General features: G+C 43.3%; 1 protein-coding gene and 1 long non-coding RNA gene across 2 annotated transcripts; one reads left to right on the top strand and one right to left on the bottom strand.

Moving 5' to 3' along the window:
- The first annotated feature begins 449 nt into the window (after positions 1 to 449).
- LOC150045027 (uncharacterized) lies at positions 450 to 19,023 on the top strand. Its single transcript, XR_016532978.1, has 3 exons — positions 450 to 603; positions 8,229 to 8,275; positions 18,803 to 19,023. It is a non-coding gene; the product is annotated as an uncharacterized LOC150045027 (long non-coding RNA).
- On the bottom strand, positions 10,546 to 13,498 carry LOC150045028 (disintegrin and metalloproteinase domain-containing protein 1a-like). Its single transcript, XM_090320084.1, has one exon. It carries the CDS (start codon positions 13,105 to 13,107, stop codon positions 10,741 to 10,743), a length of 2,367 nt encoding a protein of 788 aa, XP_090176210.1. The 5' UTR covers positions 13,108 to 13,498; the 3' UTR covers positions 10,546 to 10,740.
- Positions 19,024 to 19,098: the final 75 nt, after the last annotated feature.

The following is a 19,098-nucleotide window of genomic DNA, read 5'->3' as shown; positions in this document are numbered from 1 at the left end:
GGAGAGGCTGCGCCTCGGCCTACTTAGGCCTCAGTGCCTCCCGTCCCCTGGCTGCTCCGCCCAGCCGGCTGTTACCGCGCGCGGCCCCGGGGAGGCAGGTGAGCGTCTCACCTGGGAGAAACGTGGGCTTCATTCAGCGGGGCTTCCAGCCATGCCTCGGGGTGCATACTTGTCATGCTAGCAACGCGGGAGATGGAGCCTGACGCCGCATCAAACATGTTTGTCCAGTGCCTGATCTTAGTTTTCCCTTGAGAAGTCAGCACGGAGGTGATTAAGATTAGCTCCATGCTGAAGGACTCTCGCTGGGAAAGGAGGAGATGTAGGGATGATAATATATGACCAGGACCTTGTATGTGGCATAAAATAAGACTATAATATTCTGAAGTCACAAAGAGATTTGGTGGGATTATTAATTTCCTTTTTCCCAGACAGGGTCGCCACATGTAGCCTAGACTGGATTTGAGCCCAATTCTCTCCACTCACCCCACGGAGTAACTGATCTGTTTCCTCTACATCTGGCGAATGTACTACATTCTTATATGCAATTTCATGTTGCTTGGCCTTCAGTATTGATTATAAGTTGCACTTCCTAACCAGAAACAGGTCAGTCACCCCCCCCCACACACACACACACACTCAGACACTGGCATGAACTCAGGGCCTGGATGCTGTCCCATAGCTTTTTTTGCTCAAGATTAGTGCCCTATAGCTTGAAGCATAGCTCTGCTTCTGGAATTTTGGTGTATAATTGGAGATAAGAGTCTCACAAACTTTCCTATATGGTTTCAAATTGTGATGCTCAGATCTTGGCCTCCTGATAACTAGGAGGCCAGGTGTGAGTCACAGTCACCTGCCATTCAGAACTGAGTTTGAATGTTGATAGGCCACTTGGTAGCTTTGCCTTACAGGAAGGACAACTGGTTTTTGTATGTTGCAATTTGAGCATTTGAGCTCAGTGTTTCAGGCTCTCCCCCTGTCATTTGAGTCACATTTCCATCCCTTTTTGTTTTACTTTAAAAATTTCCTATAGATTTTTATGTTCTTTGTTTGCAGACAGCCTCCAACAGAAATCCTCCTGCCTGTATAGGAGTGGACAACTACTGCCTGCTTGAGAATTGACAGCTTTTAAAACATTAGCTTCTTCATTTTTTTTTTTTTTGCCAGTCCTGGGCTTGAGCTCAGGGCCTGAGCACTGTCCTTGGACTTTCTCAAGGCTAGAGCTCTACCACTTGAGCCTCAGCACCACTTCCAGCTTTTTGTATGTATATGGTACCAAGGAATTGAACCCGGGTCTTCGTGCATGCAAGGCAAGCACATTAACCACTAGGCCAAACTCCCAGCCCTAGCTTCTTCATTTGTAAAAATAGGAATAACACTACTTTTTTGTTGTTGTCCAAGACCTGGACTCAAACTCAGTTTCTATTGATTTACACCCATCAGCAAGCACCTTACCATGCCTCCAACTCCAGTAATACTACTTTGTGTGTGTGTGGGTGGGGGGGGGGAGGATCATAGGGCTTAAACTTTGGACCTGAGTGCTCTCCCTGACCTTCAGCTCAAGGCTACCGCCCTACCCCTGAGCCACAGCCCACTTCCCGTTTTCTAGAGTTAATTGGAGATGTCTCGTTCTTTAGTGCAGAAGCTAGCTTTGAACCACAGGATCTTCAGATCTCAGCCCTCGAATAGCTAGGATTACAGGCATGAGCCACTGTGCCCAGCATTAATACTGCTTATTAAGTCAAAGGCTGTGTAAAGGATTAAAATGGTCAGGATAGATCTTTACACATAGAAAGCATTATTTTTAGGGCTGGGAGTTTGGCCTAGTGGTAGAGTGCTTGCCTAGCATGCACGAAGACCTGGGTTCGATTCCTCGGTACCACATACATAGCAAAAAGCCGGAAGTGGTGCTGAGGCTCAAGTGGTAGAGTGCTAGCCTTGAGAAAGTCCAAGGACAGTGCCCTAGCCCAGGACTGGCAAAAAAAAAAGAAAGCATTATTTTTAGAAATATGTTGTTTATGTTGTGCCCAGAGGAGGGGACCCCAATGAAGACCACCGAGATCGAGGCATCCAAAATGCAATAGCAAAGGTTTATTGCAGGATACAAGCCAGGCAAGGAACCCATCCACAGACACTCAGCACAGTGAGGCCAGGAAGAGTTCCTGTTCAGGGTTTACACAATCTTTTTAAAGGCAAAAACCACAAACAGCTGCCAGAGCAAACAGGAACAGGGGTTTGCTTGCCTGGCTGTTCTTTCCTACTTTTGTCCTTTTCTGCCTCCTTGTGAAACTGTTTAGCAAGCATCTTATAAAGCTGACTGTTTTTTGTGGGTTTTTTGGCCAGTCCTGGGGTTGAGCTCAGGGCCTGGGCACTGTCCTTGGACTTTCTCAAGGCTAGAGCTCTACCACTTGAGCTACAGGACCACTTCCAGCTTTTTTCTATGTATGTGGGTACCGAGGAATCGAACCTGGGTCTTTGTGCATGCTAGGCAAGCACTGTACCACTAAGCCAAACTCCTGGCCCCCTAAAGCTGACTGTTTAATGGGCATATAAGGTCAGGGTTAGTTTGAGGGGGGTCATAAACTTCCATTGAGTCTGGGGTTTGCTGGTACCTCAGTTTAAATAAAATATTTTTACCATGCTAGTGTTTTCCTTTCTATTTGAGTTATGTGCTCTTGGTAGAAGATGCTGAGTGCCAGCTACTCCTAGCTACTTAGGAGGCTGAGATCTGAGGATGGTGATTGAAAACCACCCAGGGCAGGAAAGTCCCTATAACTCCTATGTCCAGCTGATGAGCAAAAAGCCTGAGTAAAAAAAAAAAAAAAACAGAAAGACAAACCAACAAAAACAAACAACAACTAAGGAATAGCACCTAGGCTGAGTCCAAGCCCCAGGACTAGCATCCAAAAGCTTTTTTTAATGAAAGGGCCAATTTTAGCAGATGTGTAATATACAACACCCATTACATTAAATAAAAGTTCATGGGCCAGGAGTGTGGCCTAATGATAGTGTGCTTGCCTAGCATGCACAAAGCCCGTGGTTCAAATCCTTGGTACCCCATACACAGAAAAACCTGGAAGAAGGTGGACATAGTGGCTCACGCCTATAATCCTAGCTACTCAGGAGGTTGAGGTATGAGAATTGAGGTTCAAAAGCCAGCCAGGCAATAAAGGACATGAGACTCATCTCCAGTTAACCTTTAGAAAACAGAAAGTGGGGCTATGGCTCAAGGGGTAGGATGGTAGCCTTGAGCTGAAGAGCTTTTTTGGGACAACACCTAAGCCCAGGGGTAGGGCGGTAGCCTTGCGCTCAAGAGCTCAGGGACACTGCCCAGGCCCATGACCACACACAAAAAAAACAAAAAACAAAAGCCTGGGAGTGGCACACTGGCTCAAGTGGTAGAGTGCTAGCCTTGAGAAAGCCCAAGGGTAGCACCCAAGCCCTGAGTTCAAGCCCCAAGACTGGCAAAAATGAATAAATAAATATGAAAAATCAGATGTATTTGTACTTGTTTAGGAGTTTTTTGATACAAAAGGGCAAGTTTCCCTTTACCTGCTTCATTGTGTGATCTTGGGATGGGAAAGGAAGACAGCAGGAGTTTCCAAAGATACTCCAAATGGGAAAATGTTTAACATACAGAAGGCAGTGTTTAATTTGAATCCTCAAATGTTGCAAGGTAGTATGTACACATAAAAAGAAATGTCAAGGGGCCGCGAGTTTGGCCTAGTGGTAGAGTGCTTGCCTAGCATGCACGAATACCCGGTTCAATTCCTCGGTACCACATACATAGAAAAAAGCTGGAAGTGGTGCTGAGGCTCAAGTGGTAGAGCTCTAGCCTTGAGAAAGTCCAAGGACAGTGCTCAGGCCCTGAGCCCAAGCCCAGGACTGGCAAAAGAAAAAAAAAGAAATGTCAAAAAGGGAAAAGTTCTCGGACATTTACTATGTTTTCAAGAGCAGCAGACAGATTTAACCTGGCTGTCCCCTGAACAATTTGAGATTTGTTCTTAAGACAAAAGTCTTTTGTCTGGAAGCATTATCATTTGATGATTGTCATTACCATTCTTACCCTTGTTAGATAGACAAATAATTAGAGACTTAAAAACATTCCCCACATCAGCACAGAGGCTCATGCCTGTAATGCTGAACTGAAAAGCTAAGGGACAGGGCATAGGCCCAGAGGTTAAGCCCCATGGCCTACAAAAACAAAAAAAACCAAAGTATTTGCCCAGGGCCAGGAGCCTGGCCTAGTGGTAGAGTGCTTGCCTAGCATGCACGAAGTCCTGGATTAAATTCCTTGGTAAAACATATACAGAAAATGTTGAAAGTGGTGTGTGGCTCAATGCCCAGGCCCTGAGTTCAAGCCCCAGGACTTGCAAAAAGAAAATTGACCAAGACCTTTGCTAGAAATTTTTGATATCCAAGTATTTTTATGTACAAAGAGGTTTCAATTCCATAAGAAAATTATGAGTATAGTGCATCTTGATCAATGTTACCTCATCCATTATTTCCTAGTACTTGTATTTTATTTTATTTTTTTTTGGTCGGTTGTATGGCTTGAACTCTGGGCCTGGGTGTTGTCCCTGAGCTCTTCAGCTCAAGGCTAGTGCTCTACCACTTGAGCCACAGCACCACTTCTGTTTTCTGGAGGTTAATTGGAGATAAGAATCTGGCCCAGGCTGGCTTTGAACTATGATCCTCAGATCTCAGCCTCCTGAGTAGCTAGGATTACATTCATGAGCCACCTGCACCTGGCTCTTGTATTTTAATTTAAACAAAGCTATTAAAATATTTCTGTTTAATGATGCCTAATACTCCATTTCGGAGTATTATCTTAACCAGATAGGAATATCATGTTTTAAGGTAATTCCAGCCATACAAAGGACCTAATTTATATCACTAAGAAATATTTAGGGCTAGGAGCATAGCCTGGTGGTATGCTCGTCTCATGTGCACAAAGCCCTGGGTTCAATTCCTTGGTATCACATACATAGAAAAAGCAGGAAGTGGTGCTGTGGCTCAAGTGGCAGAGAGCTATCCTTGAACAAAAAAATGTCCAAGGGCGGTGCTCAGGCTCTGAGTTCAGGATTCCTGACTGGCAATAAAAAGAAAAAGAAAAAGAAAAAGAAATATTTAGGCTGGGTGCAGGTGACTCACCTGTAATCCTAGCTACTCAGGAGTCTGAGATCTGAGGATGGAGGTTCAAAGCTAGCTCATGCAGGAAAGTCTGTGAGACTCTTATCTCCAATTGACCACCAAAAAGACAGAAGTAATGCTATGGCTCAAAGTGGTAGAGTGCTATCCCTGAGCAAAAGAAGCTCAGGGACAGTACCTAGGCTCTGAGTTCAAGCCCCACAACTGACAAAAATATTTGGAATTTGAAGTGTGGCTCAGTGTAGCTCACCTGCCTAGCAATTGTGAGACTCTGAGCTCAAATACCAGTATAGCCATAGACTAAAGCTTTGGGGAGTTGAGGTTATTGCTCAGTCAGAGAAAGTATGTGCTTGACATTTTTTTTTTTGCCAGTCCTATGTCTTGAACTCAGGGCCTGAGCACTGTCCTTGGGCTTTCTCAAGGCTAGTACTCTACCACTAGAGCCATAGCACCACTTCCAGCTTTTTTCCTATGTTACGTGATTCCGAGAAATTGAACCCGAGTCTTCGTGCATGCTACATGGTACAGTGCAAGCACTGTATCACTCCTATGCTTGACACTTTTCAGGCCCTTGGGTTCAATCTCTAGCCCCAAACACATACACATATATTTGCAAAATATATGAAAGCATTGCTTAGATTAAAACTCAGTGGTTACTTAAGTAAATGTCCTTCCATCTGCTTTATCTTCCCGCCAGTATTTTTTGTTGTTGTTGGACTTTTTATAGTCCTTTGAAATCCTTTTCATAGGCCACTTTTTTTATTATTATTACTGTATGAAGACAGCTTGAGGTTTTGGCTTTCTAGCAGTTTTGTCCACTATATTATAAGCTCCTAAAGGTTAGAACTGTGTCTTATTTATCATTAAATCTAAAACACTCTGCTACTAAGAATATTTTAAAGATGAATATTTTGATTTAGTAACATTTCTGTTGGAAATTTTGGATTCAGAATATTTATGTAGATGTTAATATTTAATAGAAACATGAATAATATTCCCTTTCCTAAATTTTCGCTGTTATTACTAAACTTTATTAGTTGAATATCCAATCCTCTCTTTTCCTTCACTACTTCTGAAGTCCCAAAATAGGGACAAGGGGCTGATAATATGGCTTAATGGTAGAGTGCTTGCCTAGCATGCATAAAGACCTGGGTTTGATTCCTCAGTACCACATTAGAAAAAAGTGGTAGAGTGCTAGCCTTGAACAAAAGAAGCTCAGCAAGGGCCAGGAGTTTGGCCTAGTGGTAGAGTGCTTGCCTAGCATGCATGACGCTCTGGGTTTAATTCCTTGGTGCCACATACACTGAAAAAGCTCGAAGTGGTACTGTGGCTCCTGTAGTAGAGTGTTGGCCTTGAGGAAAGCCCAAGGACAGTGCTCAGGCCCTGAGTTCAAGCCAAAGGACTGGCAAATTACACACACACACGTGGACTAAGTTTTAAGCAAATGTCCTTTCCATACCATTTTTCCTTTCTTTTTGGTTTTTGTTTTTCATCTCTCTTTTACAACTTTATCTTTAACTATGATTCATTCTCTCTGCTTTCTTTCCTCCCTCCTGCCTGTAGTACCTTTCTACAATTTCTAATACTTCTTTGTAACTTTCCTTGTCACCTGCTCTTTCTCTTTTTGGGCTTTTTCTTGGGCTTTGCCCTGAAGGTACAAAATAGTCTAAGATTAGATAGGGAGGGCTGGGAATTTAGCCTAATGGTAGAGTGCTTGCCTAGCATGCATAAAGACCGGGGTTCCATTCCTTGGTACCACATACATAGAAAAATCTAGAAGTGGTGCTGTGGCTCCAGTGGTAGACCTCTAGTCTGGAGAAAACCCAAGGACAATGCTCAGGCCCTGAGTTCAAGCCCCAGGACTGACAAAAAAAAAAGATTAGATAGAGAGGAGTATAATGGGAAAACTACTCGAACTACCTGTTGGCAGCTTTGAGATTTAGAATCTGAGGAAGAAGAATCAATCAGCTGCTGGAGGGGAGCTTGGGACTGAAGTCCCTGTGGCCTTCCTGGGAAAGGCCAGCACTCTGGAGGACAGATAGGCCTCTGTGAGGTCAAAAGCTATTCCTATCTCCTCTATTTGCTCCTCTTTCTTCCTCTCTGTTTTGTATTTTTTACCCACAGTACCTCTTTCCATACTATTAACTTTTCTTTTTTTCTCTATCATTTTTTTTTTGCCAGTCTTGGGACTTACACTTAGGGCCTGGACACTGTCCTTGGGTTTTGTCCTTGTGGCTCTACCACTTGAGCCACAGTACTACTTCCAACCATTTTCTTTGTATGTGGTACCAAGGAATTGAACCCAGGTTTTGGTGCATGCTAGGTGAGCATTCTACCACTAGGCCACACTCACAGTCCACTATACTGTTTTTTTTTCCTATGTCAACTTCATTAAGATTTGACTTTGTAAATCATTCTTTCTGGACATTCTATCTCTTCACTGTCAAAATTTAATCTTTCTGCTTCTCCAGTGTATTAGTTTTGGTTTTCTCACTTACCTTGCTTTTTTCCTTCAGTCACCTTATTTTATTATTTGTTATATTTTGTTTCTGTTCATTTTGCTGCAATGCTAGTGACTGAATCTAGGGCCTTTCTCATGCTAGGCAAATGCTGTACTTATTTTCTTTTTTTTTTTTTTTTTTTTGTCACTCATGGGCTTGAACTCTGGCCCTGGGCGCTGTCCCTGATCTCTTCAGCTCAAAGCTACTGCCCTAACCCTTGAGCCACAGCCTCAATTCCCATTTTCTAATAGTTAATTGGAGATAAGAGTCCCACAGTCTTTAGTGCCTAAGCTGGCTTTGAAACTGGATCCTCAGATCTCAGCCTCCTGAACAGTTAGGATTAGAAGTGTGAGCCACCGGCCCAGCTTCTTTTCTCTTTATTTTACCATTTCTTAGAGGAGAATGAAACAAAGAAATCACCCTGTCTCCTAAAGTCATAATCAGCCTTTTTACTCATTCTTAGACTTGTACATTTTGATTAGGCCTTAAAGAAGAATTTGTACCAAAGACATGGTTAATAAACTGAGATTGGTACTAGGTTGAATATTAAATATTAATTATTTTCTTTGTTTCATTTAGGTGTTTTCTGCAATACAGTGGATACAGTTTGTCCTGGATATTCTGAGGTATCTTCATTTAATTTTATATAGTATGACTGTCTAGCATAAGCAACAAAAAACTGGAGAATGCTATAGTTTTTGCTCTTTCATTAGAAATGACATTCTTTACTACATTGATATTTTCAAACTAAGAAACAAAAATAATAACAGCCAAAAAATAGAATGAAGGATGACATATAAAAATCAGTGGACATGGACCGGGAGTTTGACCTAGAGTTAGAGTGCATGCCTAACATGCACGAAGGCCCAGGTTCAATTCCTCGATGCCACATATATAGAAAAAAGCTGGAAGTGGTGCTGAGGCTCAGGTGGTAGAGCTCTAGCCTTGAGAAAGTTCAAGGACAGTGCTCAGGCCCTGAGCTCAAGCCAGGACTGGCAGAAAAAAAAAAAAATCAGTGGACAAATTGGTCAATAGGCCTGATTGTAAAATCAGTGGCAAAGTGCTCTTTTCAGTATCCCATGTATTAAAAATTAAATGATACACAAAAGATTGACATAATTTCTAAATAAGAATGACATGTAAATTCATAAGGCATTCTATATTTCATAAAAATAGTTATGATTTTACTTATATGGGCAGAAAATTTCAATTTGTAACTTAATGTTCTGTGATATAGAAATAGTCCTGTAGTAACTTAACTAACTTTAGTTAAATTAATAAACACTAGTATTTTAAAAATCAAAAAAATATTTGTGATTTATTTTATATCAGTTACATCAATAAAAAATTGTAAAATAATAAACAATAGAGAAGTCTTATGATCCTGCTTTAATGATGATTAACTATATTCCTTAGTGTTATAGGTTCAAGTTCACTTTTTACCTATGCTGTATTCCAGAATGTACAAAGATCTCTTTCAGTTGGATTTGAACTTTTAGTAACTTAGTAATTGAAATAACAGAGAATAGTACCTCTAAATTATGGAATCATTCTGTAAATTACTCATAAATCCTCGTTATAAAAGATCGAGATATATTAGGGACTGTCAATAATGTTCCCTTTTCTTCCAGGCAATATTTTAATGATAACATTGAACTTTTAGATATTATTAGATTGGGATTTTTCTGGTATATATTATCAAGGAAACAGTATTGTAATATTAAAGCCCATATTTACTCTAAGCATGAGACAGTCCCATTCAGTGCCTCATTTTCTGATTACTATATCTTGAGAAAATTATTAGTGAGGCTCAGAGATAGTTCCCTGACTTTGGTATCTGATAGATACCTGTTTTGCTATTCTGTCCTTTTAGTCTAGGATGGGGAATGCCTGGCCCATGAAAGTAATTTCTTTTTTCTTTTTCTTTTTCTTTTTTTTTTTTGCCAGTCCTGGGCTTGAACTCAGGGCCTGAGCACTCTCCTTGGGCTTTCTCAAGTCTAGAGCTCTACCACTTGAGGCACAGCACCACTTACTGCTTTTTCTATGTATGTGGTATGGAGGAACCGAACCCAGGTCTTCATGCATTCTAGGCAAGCACTCTACCACTAAGCCAAACTCTCCACCCATGAAAATGATCTCTATGGCTGAAGAACGGTGTTAACAAATATCCAAATAGCCCTTAGCAAAGAAGTTTCTCTATCCTGGTTTAAGGCAATTCAGCAAAATTAGATCTTTTGTAAAATATTGGTTCCAAAAAGATCAAGTTAAAACCTTCCGCACTAGTAGAGTATAGGGAAAGTGGCCTATCTGCTAGCTCGGTGAACATTTCAAGAGTTTAACAGATGTTTCTCTAAACATAGTTCATGGCTGGGTGCCAGTGGCTCACAACTATAATCCTAGCCACTCAGGAGGCTGAGATCTGAAGAGTGTGGTTCAAAGGCAGCCCAGACAAGAAAGTCCATTAGACTCCAATTAACCTGAAACACTCTCTCTCTCTCTCTCTCTCTCTCTCTCTCTCTCTCTCTCTCTCTCTCTCTCTCTCTCTCTCTCTCTCTTTCTTTCTTTCTTTCTTTCTTTCTTTCTTTCTTTCACAATCCTGTGGCTTGGACTCAGGAATACCCACTGTCCTTGGGCTTTATCAAGGCTAGAGCTCTACCACTTAAGCCACAGCACCACTTCCAGCTTTTTCTATGTATGTGGTACCGGGGAATCAAACCCAGGGTTTCATGCATGCTTGGCAATCGCTCTACAACTAGGTCATACTCCTACCCTCTGAAAGATTCTGGTAACTTAAAAAATACAATCTAAGTGACAAGGACATTGATGTCCAGATACATGCGAGCAATTCAAATGAAATGTGATAAAGAAAATATACTAAGGCGTTTGATGTGTTAATGACTACTTATTTATTAAGTAAATAATAAAGGTAGAGGAATCCCTTCTGGCACATGAGTATATTTTTATAGACTGTGTAGACCTTCCAGTCAGAGACACTAGGCCCATCAGTTCCCACCTGACGTATTTCCCTGGCCTTTTCATTGTCACACGGTGCTTGAGGAGTTGGGTTTCATTTTCCCTCTTATCAGTCTACTTATTCTACACCCTCTGCATCTTCATCTTCTCCCTCTTCATCTTCCCCTTCTGAGCTCGATTCCTCTTCTTCCTCCTCTTCTTTGGAAACGCATATCAGGAAAATAATTACTGCTAATATTATTAATGTGAAAATTACTAAAACAATTATAATATGTATGTTTGTAGCCCATTCATTAGTTTCTTCTTTTTCTTCTGGTAATTCTGGCCTATACTTCTCTGGTGGGCCACTATCCAAGCTCCCACCATTTCCTTTGTTTCTGCAATCTGGAGGTGCAGTGCCAGGTTTACAATGGCAGTGCATTAAATCATTGCAAACTCCTCTTGAATTACACATTGTATCTAAATTACACCTAGGTTGCTTTACCTCAGAAGTAATACAAGTATAACCTTGACAAACTTTTTTATCACCACATATAGTGCCATCCCATACATCTCCATTTTCAGGGACAGCTGCCAACTTAGAATCATCTAAGGTCCAACAGTAATCACCCTCATAAGGTACCTGAAGAAGTGTTTCACCAGATTTGATTTTTGGCATTGAAGTTACACTCATACATACAATTTTACCACACTGTATATTGTGATCTAGACATTTTACAAAGCCTCCTGAAGATTTTGAGTCACGGCCACAGTGTCCAAATCGATTTCCTTTGCTGTTCATTGAAAGATAACATGCACGTGAGGCAGATCTTGCAGTTTCCCCAAAAACGTGCATACACTGACTGTCATAGTCCATGCAGTGACCTTTAAGACAATAGTATATATCATTACATGGAAAGCCATCTTCTATATATCTGTCTTGAGGGCACACTGCTGACGTACCATCACAGTATTCTGGAAGGTCACATGCTCCAAAAATAGGGCGACACATGTACCCGCTCTTTAGAATTAGACAATTAGAGCAACAGGATTCAACACTGCACTCTGCATTACGTTTTAGTTTACAGTCAGATGTACAGCATGGGTTAGAGCTACAACCTTTAAAACAGTCACACTGCTCTGGAGGCTCTATCACACCATTTCCACAGGTAGCACTCCTGTGCTTGCGGCTCTTGTGCTGTGGCTCGTTAAACAGACAGGCCCCTTTGTGTTGGCGGAGGAAACGGTAGTAGTCGTCAGAGCTGCAGTTGCTGAAGCCAAGTCCTTTGGTGACGTTTTCATGCATGAGGCAGAAGGGCTTACCTTGACACATGCAGGCCGGGTGGTCGTGCTGCATGCCCAGGTTGTGCCCCAGCTGGTGCACCATGAGTGCTGCAAAGAGGAGGGCATCTTCATGATGGAAGGACTCCACCGCTGCAGCAAAACCACTGGAACAGGCGCCATTGAGAAATGCCTGGCCCATGTTCTCTCCGGGGTGATGCCCAAGGATCATGTGGGCAACGTCGTGCGGCGCGCGAGGGAGGAGCTCCTCTCGTCGCCAGTTGTTGAAATTCCTGAGTGTAGCCTGCAGGTCCACTGGGACCTCTATCAGGTCACCCTCGGTCCAGATCTCCACCCCAGCCAGCACCACCTTTGTATTGAGTCCCCTGGTGAAGCTGTTGGCCAGAGCAATGATGTCCAGCACTCCCCGGACCGTGTCATCGATGTCACTGCCCCACATCCGGAACCTCTGGTAGCTGACCACCACAAACATCTCCACGTACTTGGTGTGGGACCACAAGTGGGGCAGCACCTGGAGGTTATGAGGCTTCGCTCTCTCTTGTTGCCGGCCAGTGGACACCACTGGGCTGTGTGTGGAAGCCACACGACAGGAGGCTGGGGTTTGATGTGCCACGGTGTACAAGACATGTTCAAACTGTTGGGAAGAGAGCATGGGCTCGATGCCGTAGGATGTCTCCTCCTTAATCAGGAGGCCCCTGAGGCCCGAGCAGGTGTTGACAGAAACGAAGGAATGTGGCACTCCTTCGAGGTAGCCCTCGTAGTGGCAGTTCTGTGAGATCTCAGGCGTTGCTTGCTCCAGGGTGCCACGGTGGTAACTGTAGACGGGAAAGCCACTCACAAAGTGGTCTGTCTTCACCTGCAGGTGAACCAGCTGCTTCTGGCCTTGCATGACTAACATGTAGGATGCCCGCCGATCTGGACCTTCACCTGTCTGCACTGTCAGACTCTCTGGGATGACTATTTCATAGGAAGAGCCGTATACCGATTCCAGGTCACAGTGTGTGCTTGGGAGAAGAATTACCCCCAAGAGCAACATGGCTGCCAGCCTGACACACCCAAGTCCTGGCACTAGTCCCAGCCTCCATCCCTTCGTCTGGGGAGCCCAAGTCTGAAACATTGCCTCAACTGCTTCTAGGGCCACTCGCCTTTTCCACAGAGAAGGCAAGATGGAGGCTGAGACTCTCAGGGATGTCACCACTGACATGGCGCAAAGGAATCAGTTGATAATGCAAATGTGGGACCTGTGTCCATGAGCAGCAGGTTTCCTGACCGGGTTCTGAGACCGGGTACTATCCCCAGATGTGCGCTGGCTCCTTGTGGGCAGTTGACCAACACTAAACCACGGCCTTCAGGCTGTGTCTTTTCCTATTCCTGTTTCTCACCTGGCCTTCAGTCGGATGTACAGCACAGGGATTCCTTTCAACAGCCACAGTGTGAACTTCCTTGGCTGAGTTTCTTTTTATGTTCATGGAGAGATGAATCAAGTAGGAGGCTTGGATTGGGTCAGCAGTACAATATCTCTAATTACATTTTGTTTTGTCCAGGCCACACTGCTCCTGATATCCGTTAATCTGCTCATTCTTTCAAATCCAACATTCTGGCAAGTGGCCTGGGGGAGGGGATACAGATTCTCTGGGGATCTCTTGAGCAGGACAGGGTTCTCTGTTGCCCACCACCTCTTCCTCTTGTCTAGAGGTTTCAGGATGTTGTTTCTCTGTTCAGACCTCTTTTGTCAGTGACTTAATATTTTTCTCCCCCTGAAAACCATGATAGTCCAAGTTTTCCACACTCTTCGTTCTTAGTAAATGGATTTAGGGATTTTCTACCTGCTTGTAAAACGTAATTTCTCTCTATCAAGACATTTTCCTGAAGCTGACATAGTGTTGTGAGATCTTAAACTATAGAAGGACTGGAGACCAGGTCCAAGTTCAATTCCTCTGAACTGTCTCAACATCAAAACAGTATAGGAAGTGTAAGAACTCTGATTGTTTTCATTTCAATAGTGAAACTGACCTATAATTTTTTTTTGGTTGATCATGAGGCTTGAACTTGGCCTGGGTGCTGTCCTTGAGCTCTTCAGCTCAAGGCTACCGAACCTAGCCTTGAGCCAAGCTCCACTTCCGGATTTTCTAGAGGTTACTTGGAGATCAGAGTCTCAGGTCCTTTTGTTCCCCTGCTAGCTTTGTAGCTAGGACTATAAGTGTGAGCCACCGTACCCAGCTTAATTTTTCAAAGTTTTAATATCTAAATTTGAAACTGTTATTGGGACTCATGGATAGTGGTTTCCTGTTCTCTCACTTGATATAATTTCTTCCAGTTTGAGTCACATTTTTTTTTTTTTTGGTCTGTCCCAGGGCTTGTACTCAAGGCTTGGGCACATCCTTGAGTTTTCTCAAGGCTTTCCCACTTGAGCCAGAGCACCACTCACTGCTTTTTCTGTGTATGTGGGACTGAGAAATCTAACCCATGGCTTTTTGCATGCTAGGGAAGCACTCTACCGCTAGGCCAAACTTGCAGCCCTCTTTTTTCTTTTCTTTTTTTTTTTTTTTTGGCAGTCCTTTTTCCTCAAGGCTAGCACTCTGCCACTTGTGCCACAGCACCATTTCTGGCCTTTTCTATGTATGTGGTACTGAGGAATTGAACCCAGGTCTTTGTGCATGCTAGGCAAGCACTCTACCACTTGGTCAAACTCCCGGCCCCCCTAGTTGTCTTTTAAAATAAATATTTTGGCCAGGTGCTGGTGACTCATGCCTATAATCCTAGCTACTCAGGAGGCTGAAATCTGAAGGTCAAGATTCACCCGTTGACCACCAGAATACCAGAAGCGGTAGTATGGCTCATAGTGGTAAGCTGCTAGCATTGATCAAAAAAGAGCTGTGGGACAGGGTTCAGGCCTTAAGTTCAAGTACCATAACCAAAAAAGTAAAATTATTAAGTTGTAAAAAGGAGTTTCAATTCCAGAAGTCAGATTATGAGTATAATGTGTCTTTGAACAATGTCACGCTTCCCTCATTCTCTCCCATTTTTCCTCATCCTTCAAAGTTATATACTTCAATTTTATTTAATGTACATAGAATATAATGATTACATATACTGCCCTTTCCCTCCATTCATGTGCATCCCTCTCAGTGCTCTCTTGCCCCAAATCTCATTTTAGCCTTGGTATTCATTTTATTAAACAGCTCATTAATGGTTCAAAAGAGCTACACCACTGGACCCCTACTGGGTATACTGTCCATTCGTCGGTTTCATTGTGACTATATGCACACAACGCTGTAAATACTTTCATGTATGTTGATATTTTAGATTTAACTTCAATATATGAGAAAAGATATGCCATTTGTCTCTTTTAGCCTGACTTCACTCATCTTAATTCTAGGTTTATGTATTTCCCTGCAAAGAGCACATTCTTCTTCTTTTTTTTTTTTTTTTTTTTGGTGGGCCATGGGGCTTGAACTCAACCTGGGCACGGTACCTGAATTCTTCAGGTCAAGGCTGCCTCCCTTACCCTACCCTGGGCCTGGGCATTGTCCCTGAGGTCTTCAGCTCAAAGCTACCATCCTACCTTCCAGCCAAGCCCCACTTCCCCTTTCTAGAAATTAATTGGAGATAAGAGTCTCAGATCCTTTTGTTCCTGGCCTGGCTTTGAACCTTGATCCTCAGATCTCAGCCTCCTGAGTAGCTAGGATTGCAAGCATGAGCCAACAACATACAGAACTCAGTTGCATGTATTTACTACTTTTTTGTTTTGGTTTTTGTTTTTTAATTTTTGCTGATCCTGGGGCTTGAACTCAGGGGCCTGAGCACTGTCTTTGGGCATTCTCAAGGCCAGAGCGCTACCACTTGAGCCACAGCATCACTTCTGGCTTTTTTCTATGTATGTGGTACCAAGGAATTGAACCCGGGTCTTCATGCCTACCAGGCAAGCACTCTACCACTAGGCCAAACTTCCAGTCCCTGTGTGACATTTTCTTGATCCACTCATTGATTGTAAGGCATTTGGGCTGTTTCTATAACTTAATATGAGTAGTATATCAGTAAACATGGTTACACAGGTGTCTTTGTTGTGTTACTGACCTGTAACATTCTGGGTAAATGCCCAAGAGTGATATTACTGGATCATAGGATAGTTGTTGTTGTTTGTCGGTCATGGGATTTGAACTCTGGGCCTGAATACTGTCCCTGAGCTCATTAGCTCAAGACTACCACCCTACCCCTTGAGTCACATCACCACTTTCAATTTTCTGGTGGTTAATTGGAGATCAGAGTCTCACAGACTTTGTGCCCAGGCTGGCTTTGAACCGCGATTCTCAGATCTCAGCCTTCAGAGTAGCTAGGATTACATGTGTGATCCACTGCTCCCGGCTTATGTTTAGTTTTTTGAGGAATCTCCAAACAACCTTTCAGAGTAGGAGAGTAGGAAAGTAGGAGTAGTAGTTTATATTGCCATTAACAGAACAGTAGGCTTTAAAAAAAATTCTTGGTGTTATATACAGATGGGTTACACTTACATTCATCAGGTAGTGGGTACATTACTTCCTGAACATTGTTACCCCTTCCCATGTTTTTCTCCTGCTTTCCCTCCCACCTCCCCACAAAAGTCTCATGCGTTTTTGTGCCTGGGCTGGCTTTGAACCACTATCCTCAGATTCCAGCCTTTCAGTAGCTAGGATTATACGTGTAAGCCACCACACTTAGCTGTCTTTTTTGTTGTTGTTGTTGTTTTGTTTTTTTTTCTTTTTGGTGGTCATTGGGCTTGGATTCAGGGCTCAGGTGCTGTCACTGAGCTTTTGTGCTCAGGACTGATATTCTACCACTTTGAGCTACAGCTCCACTTCAGTTTTCTCAGTAATTAGCTGGAGATAAGAATCTAACAGACTTCCCTGCCTGGGCTGGGTTTGAAGCTGGATCTTCAGATCTTAGCCCATTGTGTAGCTAGGATTACCTGCAGGGGCAACCAGCCCCAGGGTTTGGAGAGTATTCTGAAGGAGCAGAAAGTCCAAAGGCTTAAAGAACTCTTAATCCCTAACCCTTAATCTGGTATCTGGAGAAAGATTTTGATAACTTCGTTTCACAGAATGACATCCTCTGAGTCTATCTCTGCAAGGCCATAAAAGATAGAGATGGGCTCCCCCAAACCCCTCATCCCATGTTTTTCTCCCACTTTCTCTCCTTGAATCCCTCAGTGTTTTTTTCGTTTGTTTGTTTTGTTTTTTGTGGGTCATGGGGCTTGAAGTTGACCTGGACCCTGTACCTGAGCTCTTTGGTTCAAGGCTACCGCCCTACCCTTGAGCCAGGTCCCACTTCCCATTTTCTAGAAGTTAATTGGAGATAAGAGTCTCAGGTCCTGGGGCTAGGAGTTTGGCCTAGTGGTAGAGTGCATGCCTAGCATACACAAAGACCCGGGTTCCATTCCTCGGTACCACATACATAGAAAAAAGCTGGAAGTGATTTTGTGGCTCAAGTGGTAGAGCTCTAGCCTTGAGAAAGCCCAAGGACAGTACTCAGGCCTTGAGTTCAAGCCAAGACTAGCAAAGAGAGAGAGAGAGAGAGAGAGAGAGAGAGAGAGAGAGAGAGAGAGAGAGAGAGAGAGAGAGAGAGAGTGTCTCAGGTGCTTTTGTGTCCAAGCTGGCTTTGAACCTTGATCCTCAGATCTTAGCCTCCTGAGTATCTAGGATTACAGGCATGAGCTATGAGGCCCTGCTCCCTCACCTCTATTTGCTGCCGACAGTGACATATTTCAACTGTGAGATTACTTTCTTCTGTCCCAAGGCAGGACACAGGCAGCCAAAAACTCAGATTAACTCAGGGAAAAAAAGTTTGAAGTACATGAGGCGGTTCTTCTTACCTGGTCTGTGTTTTCTGAGCCTGTCTATCATTATCCTGCAGGTCAACAGGATTATGTGGGTCAGAAGGAATGGGAAGCAATAGCCAGCAGGCAAATAGGTCTACAGGACGGTCCAGGAGAAAGACCTACGTGGGCTATATTTTGCTTTGTGGGGTTTTATTGGTCTTCTGTTTGTAATAGCTAAAACCAAAATTAAAATCTTGGGAAGGTAGTAAAATGGAGGAAATAAATTTTTACCAACAGGTCATGAAATACTAGTCATGAAAAAGAATTAATTTAGAAAGAATATGACTTGGTTGGTGAGCCTGCCAGTAGGGAGAGAAAACGATTCAAATGAAGGAAAATAACTTGGATTTCTTTCATAAAAGTATGAGCCTAAAGTCCTTTACGTAACCGTATGGGCCTGGGAAAGAATATGGAAAGCCATGAAGTAGTTTAAACAGTGTTTGCGAGAGCGAGAATGGGGTTATCTATACAGAGTAAAAGGGTCACAGAGGAAATGCTGCGGAAACAACATGGAGACACTATTTACTTACTATTTTTGTGTGTGTGTGCTGACCCTGGGGCTTGTACTCCGGGCCTGGGTGCTGTCCCTGAGTTTTTGTGCTCAAGTCTGCCAGTCTACTACTTGAACCACAGCTCTACTTCTGGCTTTTTGGTAGTTCATCGGAAATAAGAGTCTCACAAACTTTCTTGACTGGAATACCTCCCAACCATGATCCTCAAATCTCAGCCTCCCGAGGAGCCAGGATTATAGGCCTGAGCCAGTGGTATTCAGCTTGCCTCACTTTTGAAGGTCGGCTTTGCTTAAATCATCCACCTACTGACCATCTCAGTCAGCTGGTTTTACAGAACTGAATAATGATCCTAGCCTGCCACTCAGCAGTCCAGCTCCAGCTGGGAAAAGGATACTTTGTGACTCTAATGCCTACACAATCCAGGAGGTTCTTGACTTCAGTGTTGACATGTAAAGCCTTTGTCTTAGTAGCCACTGAGAAAACAGCCACATGTTTGGCAAACTAGCATCAGTATTTTCTCTTTTACACTAAAGGAAAAGGCTCATCAGGCCCCGGAGAACATACATTCCGTCACATCTGCAGAAGGATAGCAGACTCCAGCACCTACTGTCTAGGCCAAGAGCCACCTCGGTGACGTCTTTGTCCTTGAGTACCAAACAGAAGTTTCCTTGCGAAGTGGAGAGGTCTCCTTCGGTTTGGTTGGTCTGTTTGGACGTGGTGTGGAGGTGGTGCTGGGGAAGCACCCACACTTCACGTGTGCTGGGAGGTAAGCATTCTACCCCTGAGCCACACGAGATCGGTATTAAGACAATGTGAATGTCAGATGCTT

The sequence above is a fragment of the Megascapheus bottae genome, chromosome 28 (genome assembly GCF_031878675.1).
Source record: "Megascapheus bottae isolate mThoBot1 chromosome 28, mThoBot2.hap1, whole genome shotgun sequence".
Lineage (NCBI taxonomy): Eukaryota > Metazoa > Chordata > Mammalia > Rodentia > Geomyidae > Megascapheus > Megascapheus bottae.
The sequence above is the reverse complement of the archived record's forward strand: the minus strand, read 5'-3'. Positions and strand labels throughout refer to the sequence as shown.